General features: G+C 39.1%; 1 protein-coding gene, 1 long non-coding RNA gene and 1 other non-coding gene across 5 annotated transcripts in view; 2 read left to right on the top strand and 1 right to left on the bottom strand.

Moving 5' to 3' along the window:
* The window catches only part of CLASP1 (cytoplasmic linker associated protein 1), a 257,602-nt gene that overhangs the window by 141,695 nt on the left and 94,905 nt on the right, over window positions 1-21,002 (bottom strand). For both annotated transcript variants that reach the window (XM_076005464.1, XM_012747788.2), the window contains 3 exons: window positions 19,406-19,481; window positions 13,691-13,788; window positions 1,231-1,298 (listed from right to left, as the gene is read on the bottom strand). In XM_076005464.1, coding sequence (XP_075861579.1) covers window positions 1,231-1,298; window positions 13,691-13,788; window positions 19,406-19,481 — 242 coding nt within the window. The remainder of the gene's footprint in view (window positions 1-1,230; window positions 1,299-13,690; window positions 13,789-19,405; window positions 19,482-21,002) is intronic.
* On the top strand, window positions 327-20,515 carry LOC105861884 (uncharacterized). 2 transcript variants are annotated; one of them, XR_012920532.1, is made up of 4 exons: window positions 327-507; window positions 994-1,085; window positions 11,823-11,872; window positions 20,428-20,515. It is a non-coding gene; the product is annotated as an uncharacterized LOC105861884 (long non-coding RNA). The 2 variants fall into 2 exon arrangements; XR_012920533.1 differs by having other exon boundaries at window positions 991-1,085.
* On the top strand, window positions 9,600-9,679 carry LOC142872422 (small nucleolar RNA SNORD55/SNORD39). Its single transcript, XR_012920682.1, has one exon. It is a non-coding gene; the product is annotated as a small nucleolar RNA SNORD55/SNORD39 (small nucleolar RNA).

Here is a 21,002-nt window from a genome sequence, read left to right as displayed (position 1 = left end):
CCCTGAGCTCCTGCTCAGTGAGAATAAAATAATGGGAAATAAAGGAAATAAAATAAAGATCATGCCTTCCTGAGTAAACAAATATTTTGTAGTGATAAGCACTAAGAAGAAAACTCAAGCAGGGTAAGGGCACAGAGAGTTCCTGGATGTGCTATTTTGGGTGGCCTCTGTAATGAAGTGATACTATAGAAATGAGATCTGCGTGGAGTGAGGGAGAAGACCATAATAATACCCAGGGGACAAATGTGTCAGGCAGAAGGAATCATAAGCACAGAGGCCCTGAAACAGGAGTTGCTCGGAATGTTCAAAAGCAGCAAGGAGGCCAATGGGGCAGGAGCAAATAGAACTTTCAGAAAGAATAACAGAAATGACATCAGAATGGTAGTAGGTGCCAGATGATGCAGCGCGGTAGGCCATGGCAAGCCACTGAATGTGGCTCGGTGTGACGAGAAGCCTTTGGAGGATTTGGAAATGAAGATTAACATCACCTGATTTGCATTCTAAAAGGTAAGTCCGGTTGCTATGTGAAAAACTGACTTCAGGCATGAGGAAAGAAGAGAAGAAAAGATACTGGTTAGGAGGTACCACAGAGCCCAGGTAAAATAGCAAGACAGCTTGCACTAGGAAGATAGTAGCAGTGATGATGAGAATTATTGAGATTCAGAATGCAGTTTTAAAAGTAAAGCCAACAGGATTAGTTAATGGATTCAATATAAGTTATGAAAGAAAGTAAATGATAACTCTAGCCTGGGAAAGCGGGTGAATGGATATTAAGATTTTTTTTTTTTTTGAGACAGAGTCTCACTCTGTTGCCTGGGCTAGTGTGCCATGGCGTCAGCATAGCTCACAGCAACCCCCAACTCCTGGGCTCAAGTGATCCTATTGCCTCAGCCTCTTGAGTAGCTGGGACTATAGGCATGCACGACCATGCCCAGCTTCTTTTTTCTATATATTTCTAGTTGTCCAGCTAATTTCTTTCTATTTTTTCAGTAGAGATGGGGGTTTCGCTCTTGCTCAGGCTGGTCTTGAACTCCTGAGCTCAAATGATCTGCCCGCCTCGGCCTCCCAGAGCGCTAGGACTACAGGTATGAACCACCATGCCCGGCCGGAGGTTAAGTTTTAAGACCTAGAAACCCTTACTAAAATAACTAATTCACCTGTTGACAAACAGCATAAGTGTTACTGACATAAAACTGAAAAGGCAGAAATAGTGATTGCTTTTCTACTCACCATTTGCAGACTGGATCATGTTCCCGGATTTCTGGACTTCATCAAATTTTGTAAAAATTACATTCAACCTGTATGAAAGCAAAAATACATATAAACTATTAACCATCAAGGTTTACAGCCAATTATATTAAAACATGAATGTGAGGTTGAACCCCCCAAAAAAACCCCAAAAAAGTCAATGATACAAAACCATCTAATAATAAAAACAAAAACAGTATCAATAACATTAACAATAGCCAACAATAACTGAGCAACTTACCATAAATCAAGAACAAGCCTATGGGTCTATCTCAAAGATTTCATTCAATCAAACTAACAGCCTTAGGAAAGATTTGTATCACCCCCATTCTACAGATAAGGAAATCAAGACCCCATTCCTTTCTTAAGGTGACATGGTGAGGTACAGATTTCAGCCCTGACAGTGAGAATCTAGAGCTCGTGCTCTCTCACATTATATTAAACTGACCAGTCTACATAAAATGTATACATTATGAAAACTGTATATTTCTCCTAATTCTTTCTAAGCATAAGCTGTCAATTATTTAGGATACAGCTTTTCAAAATGTACTAAATTACAAAAGCTTATGCTGACTTACGCTTAAGTCAAAAATTATATAAATAATTTCTCTAGAAACAAATGTCATGGCTGGGTAATCTCCAGCTGAAAGAAGTCTGCATTACATTTATTTCCTATTAATGGATCATTTCACCTTAGCATCTAAATTAAAGTAGAATTCCTCAACCAGTCAAAATATTCCATCCTAGTGACACCAAAAATGAGAGGAAAAGGTGGGAAGGAAGTGTTACCTTACCTAGCAGAAAAAAGTTAAGAAAAAAGAAGCTTTCCCACGCAAAACAAAGGTATGTTGGAATAAGTGTATAGGTTGAGATTATAAAGCAATGTATTTTTACATTCAAACCTATGCCACACATTTTGGGGACATTTTAACACTTTCTAACACACCATCCTGTCCTACAAGCTCTAATCATTGCAAACATGTTTGTCTTTTCTTCCCAAACAAAATGGAAGCTTCCTGGGGGTAGAGATGGAAGCCATATTCTTTTGGTTCTCTGTGCTAATTAAGCACCATGGCATGCAGATGCTCACTCAAGACAGTTACACGACTGTGTTATTAGACATGTAATCTAACACATCCCTACCTTCACTCTGGAAAACTTTAGATACTTCACACACATTCTGGTATTAGACCATTCATTTGCTCATTCATTCAACAAATACTTGAATGCTCATTATGTGCCTAGCACAAGCTAGCTAGATACTGAATGTGTAAAGTTCCTACCCTCCAGAGCTTACCTACTAAGGAACAAGGAAGCCAAAAACACACATCAGCAAATCAAAGGGATGAACCAGCCTAATACACTACCTCTCCCTATTCCATGGGAGACATCAATAATCTTTTCAAGCCATCTTTCCAGTAAGCCCAGATGTTCCCTCAGAATCCTTCTCAAAACTGCTCCAGGTAGCCACTACCAATAATCAAAGTTGGTACTGAATAAAAATTCAATTGCCATCTCAGGACCACATATGACTAAAACTATCACTCACTTTCAAATCCAGTGGTTATTAAAGGTCGGGAAAGATGCCTTAGACTCAATTTCTTATGATGTTTCCATTACCTTCCCTTTTAAAAGTAATAAAGATCTCCAATGGCTTGAAAAGCTCATGAATAATATCACTACACAGGTTGCCAGGGCATGTCCTGACTAATGCGCCACTTTATTGTGTCACAACCACACCTCTGACGTGGGCATGCCTGTAAGTTTGCAAATTAGGGTTGAGTATGCCTCTAGTCTGGCTGTTTCTGAAATAACTGAAAGAGGGCAAGAATTTCTTCCATTCCTGGGAGACTATTCACCACTATAAATGGCAAATGTGTCAGAGGGTGTAGATTCCTTATCAGTGGTAAGGTCTACTTACTGTGACCACATTACCCACAACCTTGCAGGCCCGAACAACTGAGTATGAGAACTCAGTTGTTAAATGAGAGCATTATAAAGATCACTATTACTGGTAGTTACACCTTAATTCAGAATCCCCTTTGCTTTCACATTCCTATCTTACTAGCTCCCTCATTCTCTGCTCAATAATGCTGGTATAACAGCTCCTACCCAGGTTAGCACCTCAAGAGACAGTCTAACACCAACAAAACATTCCTTACAAATGGAAAGACTGGTTTTTGTCTGAGCACAGAAATATAAAATGCCTCTCTTGGGAACTATCAATTTGCACAAATCAAAAAGGGTGAGTTTCATAGAATCAAAGACATCGAATATATCAACTAATGATTATCCCTCTAAAGCCAAATTTTTTTATTTTAAATCTTTGGATCTCAATTTAAAATGAATTTCTTTACTGGTTTGACAAAAAGCTACCATTTTAACCTACATTTTCTGAATTTAAATTTTGACATTTCACCTTCAATTCAATTGGAATTTATTTTACTATAAGATTTGGAACAAATTAATTCCTTTCTAGAAAAAAAAAATATTATGAGAAGGGGTCTCACTCTGTCACCTGTACTAAAGTGCCATGGCATCAGCCTAGCTCACAGCAACTCAAACTCCTGGAATCACGTGATCCTCCTGTCTTAGTCTCCTGAGTAGTTGGGACTATAGGCATGTACCACCACACCTGGCTAACTTTTTTTTTCTATTTCTAGTTGGCTGACTAATTTTTTTCTATTTTTAATAGAGACAGGGGTATTGCTCTTGATGAGGCTGGTATCAAACTCTTGACTTCAAGCAATCCTCCCACCTTGGCCTCCCAGAGTGCTAGATTACAGACATGAGCCATCACGCCTGGCCTAGAAAAATTTATAAAATTTAAATTTTAAATCATTTCCTAGAAACAAATATTTATTTCATGTACAGCAATCTCACAGTCAACCACAGCTCTACCTATACACTCAGAGCTTTTAACATGAAAAAGAGGGATCAAAATAAACAAAAAGGCCAGCTCACACCTGTAATCCTGGCAGAAGGAATGCCTGAGGCCAAGAGTTCAAAACTAGCCAGAGCAAAAGCTAGACAGTTCCCCTGACCCCCCACTACATCCTCTACAAAATATAGAAAAATTAGCCGGGCATGGTGGTGCCTGCCTATAGTCCCAGCTACTCAAGAGGCTGAGGCAGAAGGTTTGCTTGAGTGCAGGAGTTTGAAGTTGCAGTGAGCTATGATCACACCACTGCATTCTAACCGGGGCAAAAGAGCAAGACCCTGTCTCAAAAAAATAAACAAACAAACACACACATACTCAAAAATCCCAACCTGGAAGAAGAAGAAATTTGGGGAAAAAAAAGAAAAGTTTTAAAAACACATTATTTGCCAGGTACAGTGGTATGCACCTGTAGTCCCAGCTAGTCAGAAGGCTAAGGTGGCAGGATCACCTGAGCTCAGGAGTTCTGAGGCCAGCCTGGGCCAACAGAGCAAGAAACCCCGTATCTTAAAAAAAATAAAATAAAATCACTAATGCTTCTAAGAAATTAGAGAAAATGCTACAATTATAAAAGCAAACAGGGAAGGACTGTTTGGAGGGAAGGACTTCAAAATGACTGAGTAAGGACCCTCAAAAATCTGCGGCTCCAAAGAAGCAAAGAGAATAGCAAAACTTGTCAAAAATCAACATTTTCAAAACTCTGGAAGCTGAACAAAGGCTTACAACAATCTGGAGAGCATTTCTTCAAGAAAAACGGCTGAGTCTTGGTAATAACAGTAAACTTTTCACCATTTTGCTGTGCCCTATTTCTACATCCAATTCAGCAGGTGAAAACCAACAGCCTCACAATCATGGTAGTTTGAAAACCAGCAGCCTGGCAGTCATCGGAAAGAGCTGAACAAATCTGCAGCTGCCCCCAAATCCCCATTCCCAGAGAACTATCAACTTGGCTTGCCTGGGACATCCCTGGAAATTCACGGCAGACCTTGTCTTTATTTGACCTGACTTAAGAGATTGTGCTATGTGAGAGGCTTTTATACCCTGAGGTTATGATCAAAACTAATCAGCTTTGTCACTAATCAGTGACAATCATTTAATGTAGCAGATGCCTGAGACAACAATAACAACCAAGGCAAAGAAGCTGACCCAAAAATGTAAAAGGAAAAACTGGAAATGAGATGTCCACAGGAAACTTTCAAAGCACTAAGATACTCAACACTGATTAACCTTGAGGCTCTGAACAAGTGGGAAATAAAAAAGGAAGACAGGTGCAAAATACCTGTCAGAGCCCTTAAAGCATATCCTCAAACACTGAGAGCAAGTCAGCAAAGGCTGAGAGATTTGCTGGTTCAATGCATTTAAGAAAATCTCTGTTCAATCATTAGCAGACCACTAAGCTAACCAAGCAGAGAATTCAATGGCCACATACAAGTAATAAAGACTTTAGGGCCGGGCGCGGTGGCTCACGCCTGTAATCCTAGCTCTCTGGGAGGCCGAGGCGGGTGGATTGCTCGAGGTCAGGAGTTCGAAACCAGCCTGAGCAAGAGCGAGACCCCGTCTCTACTATAAATAGAAAGAAATTAATTGGCCAACTAATATATATACAAAAAATTAGCCGGGCATGGTGGCGCATGCCTGTAGTCCCAGCTACTTGGGAGGCTGAGGCAGGAGGATTGCTTGAGCCAGGAGTTTGAGGTTGCTGTGAGCTAGGCTGACGCCATGGCACTCACTCTAGCCTGGGCAACAAAGTGAGACTCTGTCTCAAAAAAAAAAAAAAAAAAAAAAAAAGACTTTAAAGAATTAGTTCAGGAAAGTCAGAGCAACAATGAGCAACAAAAACAATACAGAGCAACAATAACAAACCTAGATAGGGGAAAGAATCTGACTTCCTGAGTTATCACAGTATATTATTGAAAATGTTCAGTTTCAACAAAAAATTATGAGATGTGTAAAGAAACAAGAAAATATGGTCCATATGCAGTGGGCAAAATAAGTCAACAGAAACTATCCTTAAGGAAGCCCAGACATTGATCTAACTCAATGAAGACTTGACATCTACTCATATAAATATGTTAAGAGATATAAAAGAAATTTCTAAAGAATTAAAGTATGAGAACAATATCTCACCAAGTAGAGAATAACTAAGAGACAGAAAATATAAAAAAGAACTATATGGAAATTCTAAAGATAAAAAGTATAATAGCTGAAATAAAAAGTTCACTAGAGAGGTTCAATAGCAGATTTGAGCTAGGACAAGAAAGAATCAGCAAACTTGAAATGAGTCAACTATGTTAACCTGTCTGAGTAACAGAAGGAAAAAAGAACAACAAAAACATGAACAGAGCCTAAGAGATCATCTTACAAAACCAATGTATCAACATACATATAATGGGAGTCCCAGGAAAGGAGAAAGAGGATATATGAAGAATAATGGGTACAAACTTCACAAATTTGATATAAAATAATCTACATATTTAACAAGCACAACAAACTCCACATTGGATGAACTTAAAGAGATTCAAACCTATATACATAATAACCAAACTGTCAGAACACTAAGAGAAAATCTTTAAAGCAATAATATAGAATCCACTCATTGTGTACAAGGGATCTTCAAAAAGGTCAATATCTGATTTCTAATGAGAAACTATGACAGTCAGGTGGAAGCAGGATAGCATATTCAAAGTCCTGAAATTAAAAGACTGTCAACCAAGAATTATATATCTAACAAAATTATCCTTCTAATACAAAGGAGAATTTAAGACATTACCAGATAAACAAAAAATGACAGTCTATCAGGTTGAAATGAAAAGACCCCAAACAACAACCCAAATGCACAAGAAGAAATAAAGAACATCAATAAAAATAACTACACAGGTAAATATAAATGACACAGGTAAATATAAAAGATAGTATAAATGTTTTTTTCAGTTTTAGTTCTTTCCTGGTCCTACATGACTTAAAAAGAAACTGGTAAATCAATAATTATAAAACTGTGTGTGTTGGTGGATTTATAATGTATAAAGATGCAATTTGCATGACAATAATAGCAAAAAAGAGGAAGAAAAAAACAGAGCTAAGTAGCAGTAAAGTTTTTAATACTGAAATGAAATAGTATCAATTTGAACTACACTATTTTAAATTAAGATGTTAATTGTAATCCCTGTAGCAACCATTAAGAAAATAATTCCCCCAAAATACTAAAAGAAACAGTAAGAAAATTAAAGTGGTAGACTAGAAAACATCTGTGTAACACAAAATAAGGCAGTAATGGAAGAACAACAAAACAAAGTCATGACATATAGAACACAAATAGCAAACTGACACACATAAATTCTACCTTAGCAGTTCTACACTAAATATGAATGGATTAAACACTCGCGTGAAAAGGCAAAGAATGTCAGGCTGCATAAACAAGATTCAACTTTATGCCATCTACAAGACACTGATTGACAGACTGACTGATGAGACAGGGTCTCAATTTGTCACCCAGGCTGGGTGTAGATGAGTTTGGGGACTATAACCATCTTAATAAGTAGATGAGTTTGGGGAATATTACCATCTTAATAAGTCTTTCATCTAATATTGTCCATTTCAAAAGGGTAAAAATTATGGTATGTGACATATTTGCAAGGAAGCTCTTACTGGGGGGCAGAGGGGAAGCAAACAAGATACTATAAAAAGTGAGCAAAAAAAGAGATCTTGGAAACCTGAACAAGAAAGGAAAACTCTAAAAATCAAATACCCAATAGAATGGCTGAAGATAAATTTGAGAAAATCTGCAAGAAGAACAAAATTCTGAAGATATAAATGAAGAGGAAAAAAATCAGCAAGTCAGAGGACTATTCCAATTGGTCACAATATAATCCTATTTGTGTGTGTGTGTGTATGTTTATATTTTTCAAGAAATTTGCCAAGATCTGAATGACATGAGAGGTTCCAGACTGAAGCCTTTCCATCCAAGTGCCCAGCACAACAAATGAAAATAGTCTCACATAAGATCTATCGTCATAAAGTTTCAGACAAACACTGGGGACAAAGAAATGGTACCACAACTTCCTAAACAAATCAAAGTTGCCTAAATAGGATGAAGAATCAGAATGACTTCAGACTTCTCAATAGACACATTGATAGCTGGAACACAATGGGGCATTAGCTTTAACATACTGGACGAAAATAATTTCCAGCCTAGATTTAAAACTGTCAATATACCAGGATAGGAAAAAAAATATTCTTAGACTCCAAAAATTTTCCTTTTCCACACCTTTTCTCAAGAGTGGAGGATATGCACTAGTAAAAGAGAGAGTAAACCAAGAAAGGAAAGACCTAGTCTCCAAGAAACAGAAGATGCACCTGCAGGGAGAGGTGAAGTGAAACCCCAGGATGATGACAAAGAGAGATGTCAGGATGATGGGGGTGTAAAAGGCAGTGAAGGCAGCTAGTCCAAATTCAAACAGGCTTAGGGACTTATACAAATTGGCACAGAGGTGAGTAAGGAGAAATTACTAGTATGCAATAAGTATATAGATAACTATGTATGTGAAAGCAAAACAATTATTAACTCCAGGAAAAACAAAAGGCTGCAAGAAAAAAGTAAAGTTATCAGAGTTTATCAAATATTAATAGTGAACTGTGACTAGCATACATAATCACAATACAAACTAGATGTGTCCTTACCAAAATTAAAATATGACCATATTTGGTAGATGAGGAGATCACAAGTGTACATGAGGAAGGTTAGGAGTAGAAAAGAGCTGCAATTTACTCTTCATGGTGGAAAATAAAATTCTTAGAATGGCAAAAAAAGATTTTAAATAATAATATTGGTAATTGTTAGGAAAACAGTAAATAACAAAACAATCAATAAAAACTGCCAGCAAGGTTTGCCTCTGATCAGAAAATGGCAAGTGTGAGGCACTGCCTTGCTTTAAATGTATCTTATAAATCAGATTTAATCTCTGTGTGTATAGATGATTATGACACAAAATAAATTAAAAATAAAAATGACAGGGGGCCAGACACAATGGCTCATACCTGTAACCCTAGCACTTAGGGAGGCTGAGGCAGGAGGACTGCTTGAGGTCAGGAATTCTATACCAGCCTGAGCAACAATAGGGAGACCCCATGTCCACAAAAAATAAAAATTAGTCAGGTACAGTGGTGCACACCTGTAGTTCCCACTACTGGGGAGGCTGAGGCAGGAGGAACACTTAAGCCCAGGAGTATGAGGTTGGAGTAAGCCATGATGACATCACTATACTCTAGCCTGGATAATAGACAGAGACTCTGTCTCAAAGAAAAAAGAAAGAAAGAAAGAAAAGAAAGGGGATGTCCTAATGCAATTTCTCACCTGCTTTTGCCTTGGGGTCCTTTTTAACACTAAAGCTTTAGCAAGCAGGTTAAAAATAAAAAGTGTGTATGACGACACCTCAGTAATGCTGCAGACTCTACAGCATGCAGTGAGGAAGCCAATCTTGGAGAGCTCAGAGTAATAAAAATAAAATAATAAAATTAAAAAGTACCAATTTTCCCTTTCCAAAACAATCATAAATACCTAGTGAATGGTTATGAATTTTTTAAATAACAAGCAAGTAAATATTATGAAACCTGTTAACATACATAACTTACCAAATAGTTATAATGAATCAGATGACATATATTATTAGCCCTGTCTATAAGTTAAATTATCCTCAGGTTTAAAGCTGCTGCTTTTTAAGAGCTTGGTTCCCAAATGATGGTCCCAGAAGAAATTTAACATCAGTAACCCTGTCTTTTTTCCACAGATTTGCAGTATAAAATATGACATATTGACTAAAAATATTTTCTAGAAAATTCAATAGGTTGTGAATGTCAAAGTATACTGAAAGCTCATAACTATGAAAGTAACAGAGAGTTACAGGTGATTTACATTTTCACAAGACTATGATATGACAGACAGCTAGAAATTAATTATGTACTCCCTAACATATTTATGTGAACTGTGAAAATAACACACGTAAAACAATGTAAAATGGTCAAATACTCTATGCCTCTGGGGCCTCAACTGCTCTGAGATCCATGTTGGGGGAGACCCTTTAACATGAAGATTTTGTTAACTGTCTCCATTTTATTACCTGACTCAGTGTGATTTTAGCCACCAGTGACAGGCATTAAATAACAACTAAATGCATGTCCCAACACTCTAATTCCAGCTCCTTCAAAGTAAAGCTGGTTAATGTACATGTATGTCTCTTTTTCCAGCTGTGAAACAAACAAAGAAAACTGCTGCTCAAATAAGTTTACTACTCTTGTTACTTAAGTCATTCAGCCAATATTATTAAGACATTCTTTTTCACCATATATTTTTTAGAGATATAATTAATAAATCTTATTCTTCTCAAATAAAGCACTCTCTTGGTGATCGAACTCTTAAGAGGACCTTATTTCAGAACTAAATCCAAGTTTTGGAAAGCATTAAGCAAATTCTACAATAATTTTTTAATCCTACGGAATCTTGCTAAGCTGAAAAATCTACAGTGCTCATAAAATAACTAAAATACCCATAATGACACAGAGAAGTCTAGACTATTCAGGTAATCCAGTCATCCATGTGGAGCCACATATAGTAGGTAATGAATTTCTCTGATACATTAAAATCCCCATTCTACCTGAGTATATCTGCACCAAAATAAAGGTGGTAACAAGAGCCCCTGCCCCTCAGAGTGCTACAATTTAGGTAACTGTCTTGTAATAAATACAAAGAAACATGAAGTTTCTGCTTCTTTCACTAGAGAAAGGTTTTTAAAGAACAGCTTAGGTCTCCAAGCACTTGTGCCTGCCAGAGTTTTACAATATGGACAAGATTGTAGGTTCATTACCCTAAGACCACCCTCTTCTCCATTTTAGTCTAAAATTTTTAGGAAGGATTTTAGGTAACATGACACAGCAGAAACCCTTACTCCTATTCAGAGGCCCAAGCACTTCTGTAGCTCCTTTTTTAATTTCAATTTTTTAAAAAAACGGAGGAGGTCATGGAAAGAACACGTAAAACCCATGCCTGGGAGGATAGAAAAGGTGGCTTCAACCCAGGCTCTGGCATCAACGCTTCTGGGGCCTCACCTAAAACACCCACTGTGTTGGGGATCTCCAGGATCACCCCCAGGTTTAATGGTTCATTAGGAAGACAAAGGACTCAGCATAGTCATACTCACAGCTGTAATTTATTATAGCAAAATAATCTCCTGGTGGAGTCACACAAGACTAAATTTAATCTCCCAGCACTAAGCTATGACAACACAAGTGAAATGCTGTCTACCAGGAATATTCCTTAGAGACTCAGTGCCCTGGGGTTTTGCTGGTGGCTGGTCACACAGATACCTTCTGCCTGGCACTTACCAAAATACCAGAGTCCCAAAAGGAAAGCAAGAGTTCTACATAAACCACATGTGTGGCACAGTTTGAACACTGTGAGCACTCTTATCTCACTCTTTGGGAATGATGGGAAACCTCCCCAAATCCACATCTCCAGGTGCCAGCACAGGGATGGGCTACATTGTAAGCAGGCCTTTCTAAAGACAGCAGTCTCAGGCCTGCTGTGTTAACTCTTTCCTGCATTCACATCTCTAGATCTTGATTTTTACCTTGTCATTTTCCCCAGTCTGCTAGTTCGCTGTGGTTCCCTTCCGACAACACACAGGAAACCTACAGGTAAGATGGAAACTGCAAGGTGTTGGGTTCATGATCTGGGCTCACTATGAGCCCACTAATGAGCATGGTGTGAAGCCATCTCTGGAGCAGGCAAGGGTTTTGCTCTCATGACCTGTTTTCCCAACAATAGTGGCAACTTCATCATTGAATAGCCCCTCTTCCTCAAGCACTTACCTTCCCTGCTCATCAGTACCCTTCAACTTTCCCTAAGAGATTGTTTAGCACTGTTGTCTTTAAGTTCTTTTTTTCCCTAAGTATTCTCACTATATATTAAAGACAAGAAGAATGAGATTCATAAAACACAGGAATAAAAAAACCTATTCTCACAGATGATCTTTTGTAAAAAAGATGAAGAGTAATTTTATTCCCATCTAAATCATCTTGTACACAGCACAAGGGCCAAGGTGACAGTAACACTGGAATCAGTATGTCTCTCAACCACAAGGAAGCACAACCCTCTCACTTGCTCATGGAGCCCCTACTTATGGGTCTGGGGCCCACTTTCATCATAACTACCTGAGGGACATCAAGACAGATGACTCCTATATATTTCAATATTCCATCCCATTGCCAAATGTCCAGTACTCTGTGAACTCTTTTATGAAACATGGTAAAAAAATAAAAATAAAATTAAAAGGCAAGTTGGGGGCCGGGCGCTGTGGCTCACGCCTGTAATCCTAGCTCTTGGGAGGCCGAGGCGGGCGGATTGCTCAAGGTCAGGAGTTCAAAACCAGCCTGAGCAAGAGCGAGACCCCGTCTCTACTATAAATAGAAAGAAATTAATTGGCCAACTGATATATATATAAAAAATTAGCCGGGCATGGTGGCGCATGCCTGTAGTCCCAGCTACCCGGGAGGCTGAGGCAGAAGGATCACTGGAGCCCAGGAGTTTGAGGTTGCTGTGAGCTAGGCTGACGCCACGGCACTCACTCTAGCCTGGGCAACAAAGTGAGACTCTGTCTCAAAAAAAAAAAAAAAAAAAAAAAAAAAGGCAAGTTGGAAGGACAGGGTTCTGATATTAGCTCTGACTCTTCTTGGCTGTGTAATCTCTCAAAAGTCACTTCCTATCTCTGGGCCGCTGCTGTTTATGCGGACACAATGACAGACTCATACAAGCTACTCTGTGAGTTCATTCCAGTTCTAACTGTCCAGAATATTCATATCACTGTCACATAAGGCAGGGTAATGTTTAGAATTCTTTTGGTGTTAAGCTTCTCCATCATACCTAAATTATAGATACCCTATTGTTACATAATGTCTAAAATTCTGACTATTAACAAAGACACATTCATGGATTCAAGTTGTCTTGGGTCTAATGAGACACTCATCCCTTGCATTGGCTTCTACACATTGAGAATGACATGACTGAAAAGAAAACCAACATCTCAAAGATGTTTTCCAAAATTGTGACTTACGAATTATATCTCAACTCATTCTGGAATGGCTCCATTCATTCAAACAAATACATTCTAAGCACCCTCCTTACTAAATGCTGTGTATAGATATTAGAATCAGGGAACACAGATCTATACAAACTGTAAGAGCTGAATTTTTCAACACGAATCACTTTTAAGCATGCTTCTGAAGTCAGTATGTGGCATGAAACCTGGCCAAACATCTGGGTGAGAAAGTCTTACTTCTAAGGAAGTAGAATGAGAGGGGACCCCTGAGTTATGAGCTGGACAAGATCTCCAACCACCCTCTAACCATACATTCTTTGAATAAAATTACCACAACAAAAAAAAGTGGTGCAAATCAAGATGTTAACTGAAAAAGAGTAGGGAGGAAAGAGAAGAAAGGAAAAAAGTCTGAACTCACCGGGATTGTGGCAATCCTTTCTTACTGAGATCTGCCCTCACACGTTCTCCTACATGTCTGTAAATTTCCACTAAGCTGTTTATTGCTGCATCTCGAACCTAGATGTAAAAGAAGAGATCTTACAGCTGTTCTGTGTCATTGCCCAGCACTTTCTGCTGGGACACAAAATGCCATACACCACCCCAATTTATCACCAATTTACCAGTGCAACTGCAAATACATTCCTTTATATACATTTGTCTAAATGACACCATGTTTGACACCCTGCTGTTACAATGCCAAAGGATAGAAAAAACATAGCTCTCCACCCCATATACATGGTTAGAGTCCATGTTCCTTAGTTCTTTTCATTCTTTAAGAAAATATCAGGAAACTATAATTTTCAGACCATCTTTCCAACACAGAAAACAACATTATAAATAAGTGAATTATATTCAAAATAAGACACTAAAAAATCCAGACACTCTGGATTTAAGTCAAATAAACAAATACTTAATGAGCAACAAAAATGGGTAGTACAGGCTACCACCCCACGTTTAAGAAGCTAATAATCCTAAAAAGGAGATAAAAAAAAGCCCTTAAATTCTACATTCAAGGTAGCATAGGATGCAATAAATGTTATTCAAGAGCACAAAGAGATCACACAGTTTAAAGGAGGAAGAAACTATATCAGGGGATGTCAAGAAACGCTTTGTGGAAGAGGCAGGAGTCACTGAAATGTACTTGAGTGGACAGGGTTTCAGCAGGTCCAGATGGAATGACACAGGTTCCAAACATGACACAGGCACAAAAGCAGACATGCATGACACATGCTTCAGGAAAAGCAAGTATGCCACTCTGGCCAGACACAAATATGAACTAAAAAAGCTGCATGAAATAAGGCTTAAGAGACAGGATGGATTTTCTTCCAAGACCAGGCTGGGCCTGTGTGCATGCTGGGGCTGCCAACTGTGCTGTGCCCATGAGGAAAGCTGCTGAGGACAAAGCCCGCCAGCTGACAATGGCTGAGACTCTAAGTCTCTGAAGGTACCACTGAGCTACTAATAAACTCGGGAACCTCTCTACTCCAGGACCCCTCATTGTGCAGGATAATACGATTCTCCACTGCTCTAGTGATTCTGAGTTGGGTTTTCAGTTACTTGTGGCCAAAAGCATCCTAAGCCACATGCTGCATCTATCTGTGAGCCACTCTGAGAAGCTTCTGAGGGGCTTCCTCTGCTCTGAGCCACTCTGCACTCAAATTATTATGAAAACAAATGCACATCCTCTAAGGCAGAAGTGATTTGCATAGTTCATTTTAAGCGCCAACTCCAGTGGATGCCAGCAGCTGCCTGAACAGTTGTGAGAGGATACTGCATACACTCGCCACAGGGAAATGAAGAGTTGGAGGCTGACCCCTACATCAGGCACCTGAATGCAGTGACAGCAGTGACCCCACAGTGTCCTCTCTCGTCTGAGACTTGGACAACAAAGAAGAGAAAATCATTCAAAGAGTTATGTGGTGCCTGGGACTATAAACAGGAACAAGTTATGGTCTTGACTTTCAAGATTCTGAGACTAGTAGGAAAGATTGAGGAAAAATTAAAATAAAGGCAAGAGGGGAAAGCACATGCAACCTACTTTCATGCCCCAGAAGGAAAAATGAATAATTTGATTAGTGTCAGGGAAGAGATGGCAAAATTTACTGGCAGAAGGGATTTCCAGGCAACGTGGATTGAGTGTGTGTATATGTACCTATGCATGCAAACATATATGCAAAAAAAAAACATCCTAAGGCAGATGTGAATATGTGGATTATTTTCAGAGTACTCAGTTTAGAATACACTGGCTAGAAATCCTGTCTACTATGAAGTACTGAAAGCTGCCCAAAGAGCACCAACCTCATTTCACAGATGGGGGCAGAAAATGAAAAAACAAAACAAATAAGAACTTGCTTAAATTCACAGGTACATATGCCTAGGATTCACTGTGCCAGTGAGGAGAGCCATACCACTACAGGCTCCAAACTCTCGGACCTGGCGGTTTCCTGCCATAGAAATAAACCACCTAATAAAGATACTAGGCAGGAAGTGGTAACTTGAATTTTTGGCTTAAAGAAACATTTTAAACAAGTCACATTTTCTAACATATAAAAAAGAAACTATTGGCCGATCATGGTGGCTCACGCCTGTAATCCTAGCACTCTGGGAGGCCTAGGCAGGCGGATTGCTCCAGGTCAGGAGTTCAAAACCAGCCTGAGCAAGAGCGAGACCCCGCCTCTACTATAAATAGAAAGAAATTAATTGGCCAACTAATATAGAGAGAGAAAAAATTAGCCAGGCATGGTGGCACATGCCTGTAGTCCCAGCTACTTGGGAGGCTGAGGCAGTAGGATTGCTTGAGCCCAGGAGTTTGAAGTTGCTGTGAGCTAGGCTGACGCCACGGTACTCATTTTAGCCTGGGCAACAAAGTGAGACTCTGTCTCAAGGAAAAAAAAAAAAAAAAAGAAGAAGAAACTATTTCATCTCCTTGTTCCTTCATTAAAAAATTACAAAGAAAAATTATAAAACCTTTATGTTGATGATATAGAATAGTAAGATGCAATTCCATTTAAATGGAATTTTAATACATTTATTAATATATTTAATAATACTTTTATTTTTAAGTTGTATTATTACTACTGATAACCAATCCAGAAGCATCTGATTTTTGATAATGAAACTAATTTCTGGTACATGGAAGTATGTGTATAATCTACACCAGGGCTGTCAACATTTGGTATAAGAAAACTATGGCTATGCCAATATCATAAATTGAGTAACTTGGCCCTTCTAAAGGTCTTTTACTTGGACCAACAGGTCATATCAGCACCTATATTATAATAGATACTCCCAAAGCACTCAACAGGAGTGGGGAGTGAGGTTTACTAATGCCCCCACTTTAAAGGGGAAACCAAAGCTCTAGAATCAAATGCCTCCTAAGGTCAGCTGGCTGTTAAATTCAAAGCAGGGACCGATGCCTGTGTCTAATCTAGGCTTCTTGCACTGCATTAGGTAGGCTCAAGTTTTAAACACACTCTGCCGCCTTTCGGCATAAAATTGTATGTCAAACTGTTCAAGACTCAACGCCATCTTAAACTCTTAAACAATCGAATCAACATTTTCAGAATGCATGGAATTGTGCTGAGCACTTGAAATTTAATATGTGCTACTTTTGAAACAAAGAAAACCCTGTTACAATTCCTAAAGAGAACTTACAAGTTAACCCCTTCTCTATACCTACTGGAAAAAAGTCAAATCATGGAGCAGCCCAACACAAAAACAGATTAGTGCCTTTACAGACTCTTCACATAGAAACTTTAGAGAACTTCTAAGTGCTACAGGCTTCCTGTAGTAGAAAACTTCACAGAAAGGAAAATCTCCGAGAGTTAGACATTCTTGGAGGCCTAACTGAATAGCTGCAAGGATGAGAATGTAAGTGTTTCAAATTTTTTAAATTTTCTTAACATTCTACTTTCAACATCTCTTTTTTTTTTTTTTTTTTTTTTTTGAGACAGAGTCTCGCTTGTTGCCCAGGCTAGAGTGAGTGCCGTGGCGTCAGCCTAGCTCACAGCAACCTCAAACTCCTGGGCTCAAGCAATCCTCCTGCCTCAGCCTCCCGAGTAGCTGGGACTACAGGCATGCGCCACCATGCCCGGCTAATTTTATATATATATTAGTAGGCCAATTAATTTCTTTCTATTTATAGTAGAGACGGGGTCTCGCTCTTGCTCAGGCTGGTTTTGAACTCCTGACCTCGGGCAATCCGCCCGCCTCAGCCTCCCAGAGTGCTAGGATTACAGGCGTGAGCCACCGCGCCCGGCTACTTTCAACATCTCTTAAAATCTACATAGAATCTGCCATCTTTCAAGCAGGGAAATGCTGAGGTTATCCTCATAGTACATATCAGTGGAGGATAACGAGATGTTTCCTCCACTTTCCTCTGGAGGATGTTGTCCACTTCAGTAACAAAAACAAAATTTGAGGCTCAAAAACAAAATCAAGCTACTAATCTCACCCTCTCCCCCAAAAACCCAGTATCCACACAGACAAGGCAGGCCCCTGGCATAAGTGCTCAGTAAATGTATGTGGAGGAAAAGAGGACAGAGAAAGGGGAAAGAATTAGGGAACATGTGAAATGCACTCTGGTGCAGTACACAGCACTGCATGGCAGGCACTGCAATGTAGCGTATACCCCTCCGCAAACCAGACTCTCGACGATGCCACATGCTGTAGTCGTGGACAGTGTCTGTTTGGTCTGTTTATATTGCCTCCACAACTGAAGTGCATTTGAGAAGCCAGCCCCCAACGCCCACCCTAGGTCCTAAGGATTCCACAGGCCCAGTGTGAGGATTCACATCACCTGTCTGGCCAGCGTCAGTATCGGAACTAGGAACAACTCACCTCATCAAGTAGGCTTTTCTGCCCTACTAAAGGATATCATGTGGCAGCAGTGATATTCTCAAATTGTAGCCTCTATAAAGGGTTGTTTCCACAGAAAACAAAAAGGGAAAAAAGACTAAAAGGGGGTGGGGCAAAATAATCTATTTGGTAATTTAGAATCGTTTTTAAAAAACAGTTGAGGTTATTTTTAAATTAATGTTGAATATAAACTATGACAGTAAATAAAAATATCTAAAAATTTTATTTCAAATGCCATATAATATTTTCAACAAAGGCTGAATGAAAGCATGAGTGGAAAGAAAGCAGGGCAAGCAAGGGAGACGAAGGGGACATGGCATATGGGGGTGGGGGGCACAACCGCCAGAGAGAAGGGGAAATGAGGGCAAGCGAGAGAGGAAAAGGGTCAGAGCATGGCAGTGGCACACCCAGAGGGACCCAGGGGCCGCTGGAAGGCAAGCCCAACAACCTCTTCAGAGGGTAACAGCAATCACCAATCAAGATTTTACCAGAGGCCTGTTGGCCACATATATTTCTGTTGTAAATCACTCTTCCATTTTCTGCCCCTTTATCTAACAAATGTCTTTCTCATCAGTTTGTATGAGATGACATAATGACTCTGGGTAAGAGACCAAATTGAACTGGGAAAGAGAGCTTGTGCTTCTAGAGCCCAGATTTGGAAAACATCATGAAGTGCTACTCACAGATGAGATGACTAGCTTCTCTGCCATCTCCCACCCTAACACTAAGGAAGTGGTACTTTTTTAAAAAAACAAAAAAATTACATAAAATGTGCATAAATAACATGCACAGTTCTTAAGGGTTCATTCAGTTTAAAGAATTTCCACAGTGACATACACCAGTGTAGCCACCACCCAAAGCAAAATGTACAATATTCCAACGCCTCAGAAAGTCCCTCAGGTCCCCTTCTAACCACCCCCGCCACCACGATCAGCACAGATTCTCTCCCCTCATCCCTACTCCTTTGGACTATAGAGAAGGTGACTAGGAGTGGTCTTATGCTGGAGGCTAGTTTGAATGACTTCAATTTATAGGCGACTGATGTCTCAGTCCTGTATATAGAGGAGTGCAGAGTAGCCACATCTACCAATGATATTTTATAAATGCTAATGAGTAGCTGATGTTACATAATAATCAGAGTTCTATAAAAATGACTAAAGTACCACCCCCCCCCATTGAGTATGCGCAGAACACCAGAATGCATCTGGTGTTATAAGTCTTAACAGTCTATAAGCAATGACTGCCCCCCTCCCCCAGCATTTTCTTTCTCACTCACCTGGCTATTTGGATCTCCAAGTAAGTTGCATATATGTGGCACAATCTTGCTTAGTGTTAAAGTATGTGCTCCAGAGCTGAAAACAAAAGGAATGCTTTATTGTTAGTAAGGAAAAAGGGAAAAAAGATGCCTCTCTGCCCACACTCACCCTTCCTCTGCCTCCCCAGGACACATCACCACCTCACACCAAGGCTCTCTCCATCCCATCCATGCTGGCTCCAAAGCAAATGCATCCCAATGGCCCCTTTGCACACAGCTGAAAACCTTTGGTGGCTTCTCAGGGACAAGTCTTCCTACTGGCATCCAGGGCTTTCTCCAATCTGGCCTTAACCCTTTAAGGCTGAACCAAAGCCCCGGCCTCCCCCATGATCTCGCTTGCCTCACAAATGCTGTCTCTGCATTACTGTTTGTCAGAGTACCCAATTCAACTGCAAGTCCCTGTAGGGTCCTCACTGAATCTTCCCTGTGTGCTATGGCATAGCTTCCTGCTACAGTGGATATTCTGCTAACGCTACTAGGTGAAAAGACTGACCAACAGCCACATAGCATCACCACTAAGCACTGCTCTACCAGGAACACTTAAGTTCTTCACAACCATTACAACTGCTACTATCACAAATATCCTTTGTGAATAAAAATCTCCTACTTAATCTAATTCCTTAGCATAAATTCCTAGGACAGGAAGCACTATCATTGAAGGCTAGAAACTTTTTTTTAAAGGTTCAGCCACATATAGTCAAATTTAATGGCATTCAAAAGGTCAACACATTAAGAGGGAAAAAATTTTATAAAGTAATGTAAACATTATAATCTCAATTTTGATTTTAAAAGTAATATAACTTTACAGGCTCGAATAAAATGCACCAAATGTTAATAGTGACCATCTAAAGGTGACAGAATTATAGTACTCTTTATTTATATCCGTACATAAATTTTTCTGATATATACAATGTTATTTTCATCATGAGAAAAAGTGATTTGAAATTTTTAACTTTAAGAAAGCCTCTCTTCCTGTTCACTAGGTCTAACAAAAAAAGAAAGAAAAAAGAAAGCCTCTCCTGCAAATAAGCACATGAAAAAGATGTTCAACATCAACAGCCATTAGAGAAATACAAATTAAAATCACAATGAGATATTACTACATATATATTAAAATGGTTAAAATAAAAAACAGTGATAATATCCAATGGCTAGCAAGGATATGAAGAAACTGGATCATTCATCCATCATTGCTGGTGGGTATATAAAATGGTATAGACAACTCCAGAAAATAATTTGGCAATTTCTTTTAAAACTAAAAATAGACTTACCAAATCACCCAGTAATTACACTCCTGGGCACTGATCCAAGAGAAATGAAATTTTATGTTCATGCAGAAATTTGTATATGCATGGTCATAATAGCCAAAAACTGGAAATAACCCAAATTTCTCCAACAAGTGAATGGATAAACCATGATACATCTGTACCATGGAATTCTACTTAGTAATGAACTGTTGTTATAGTCAACAACATATACACAGCCTCAAGGGAATTATGCTGACAAAAAAAAGAATCTCAAAAGGTCACATAATGATGATTCCATTTACGTAACATTC

The sequence above is a fragment of the Microcebus murinus genome, chromosome 8, assembly GCF_040939455.1.
Source record: "Microcebus murinus isolate Inina chromosome 8, M.murinus_Inina_mat1.0, whole genome shotgun sequence".
In the NCBI taxonomy this organism is placed as follows: domain Eukaryota; kingdom Metazoa; phylum Chordata; class Mammalia; order Primates; family Cheirogaleidae; genus Microcebus; species Microcebus murinus.
This window is presented reverse-complemented; position numbering and strand designations above follow the sequence as displayed.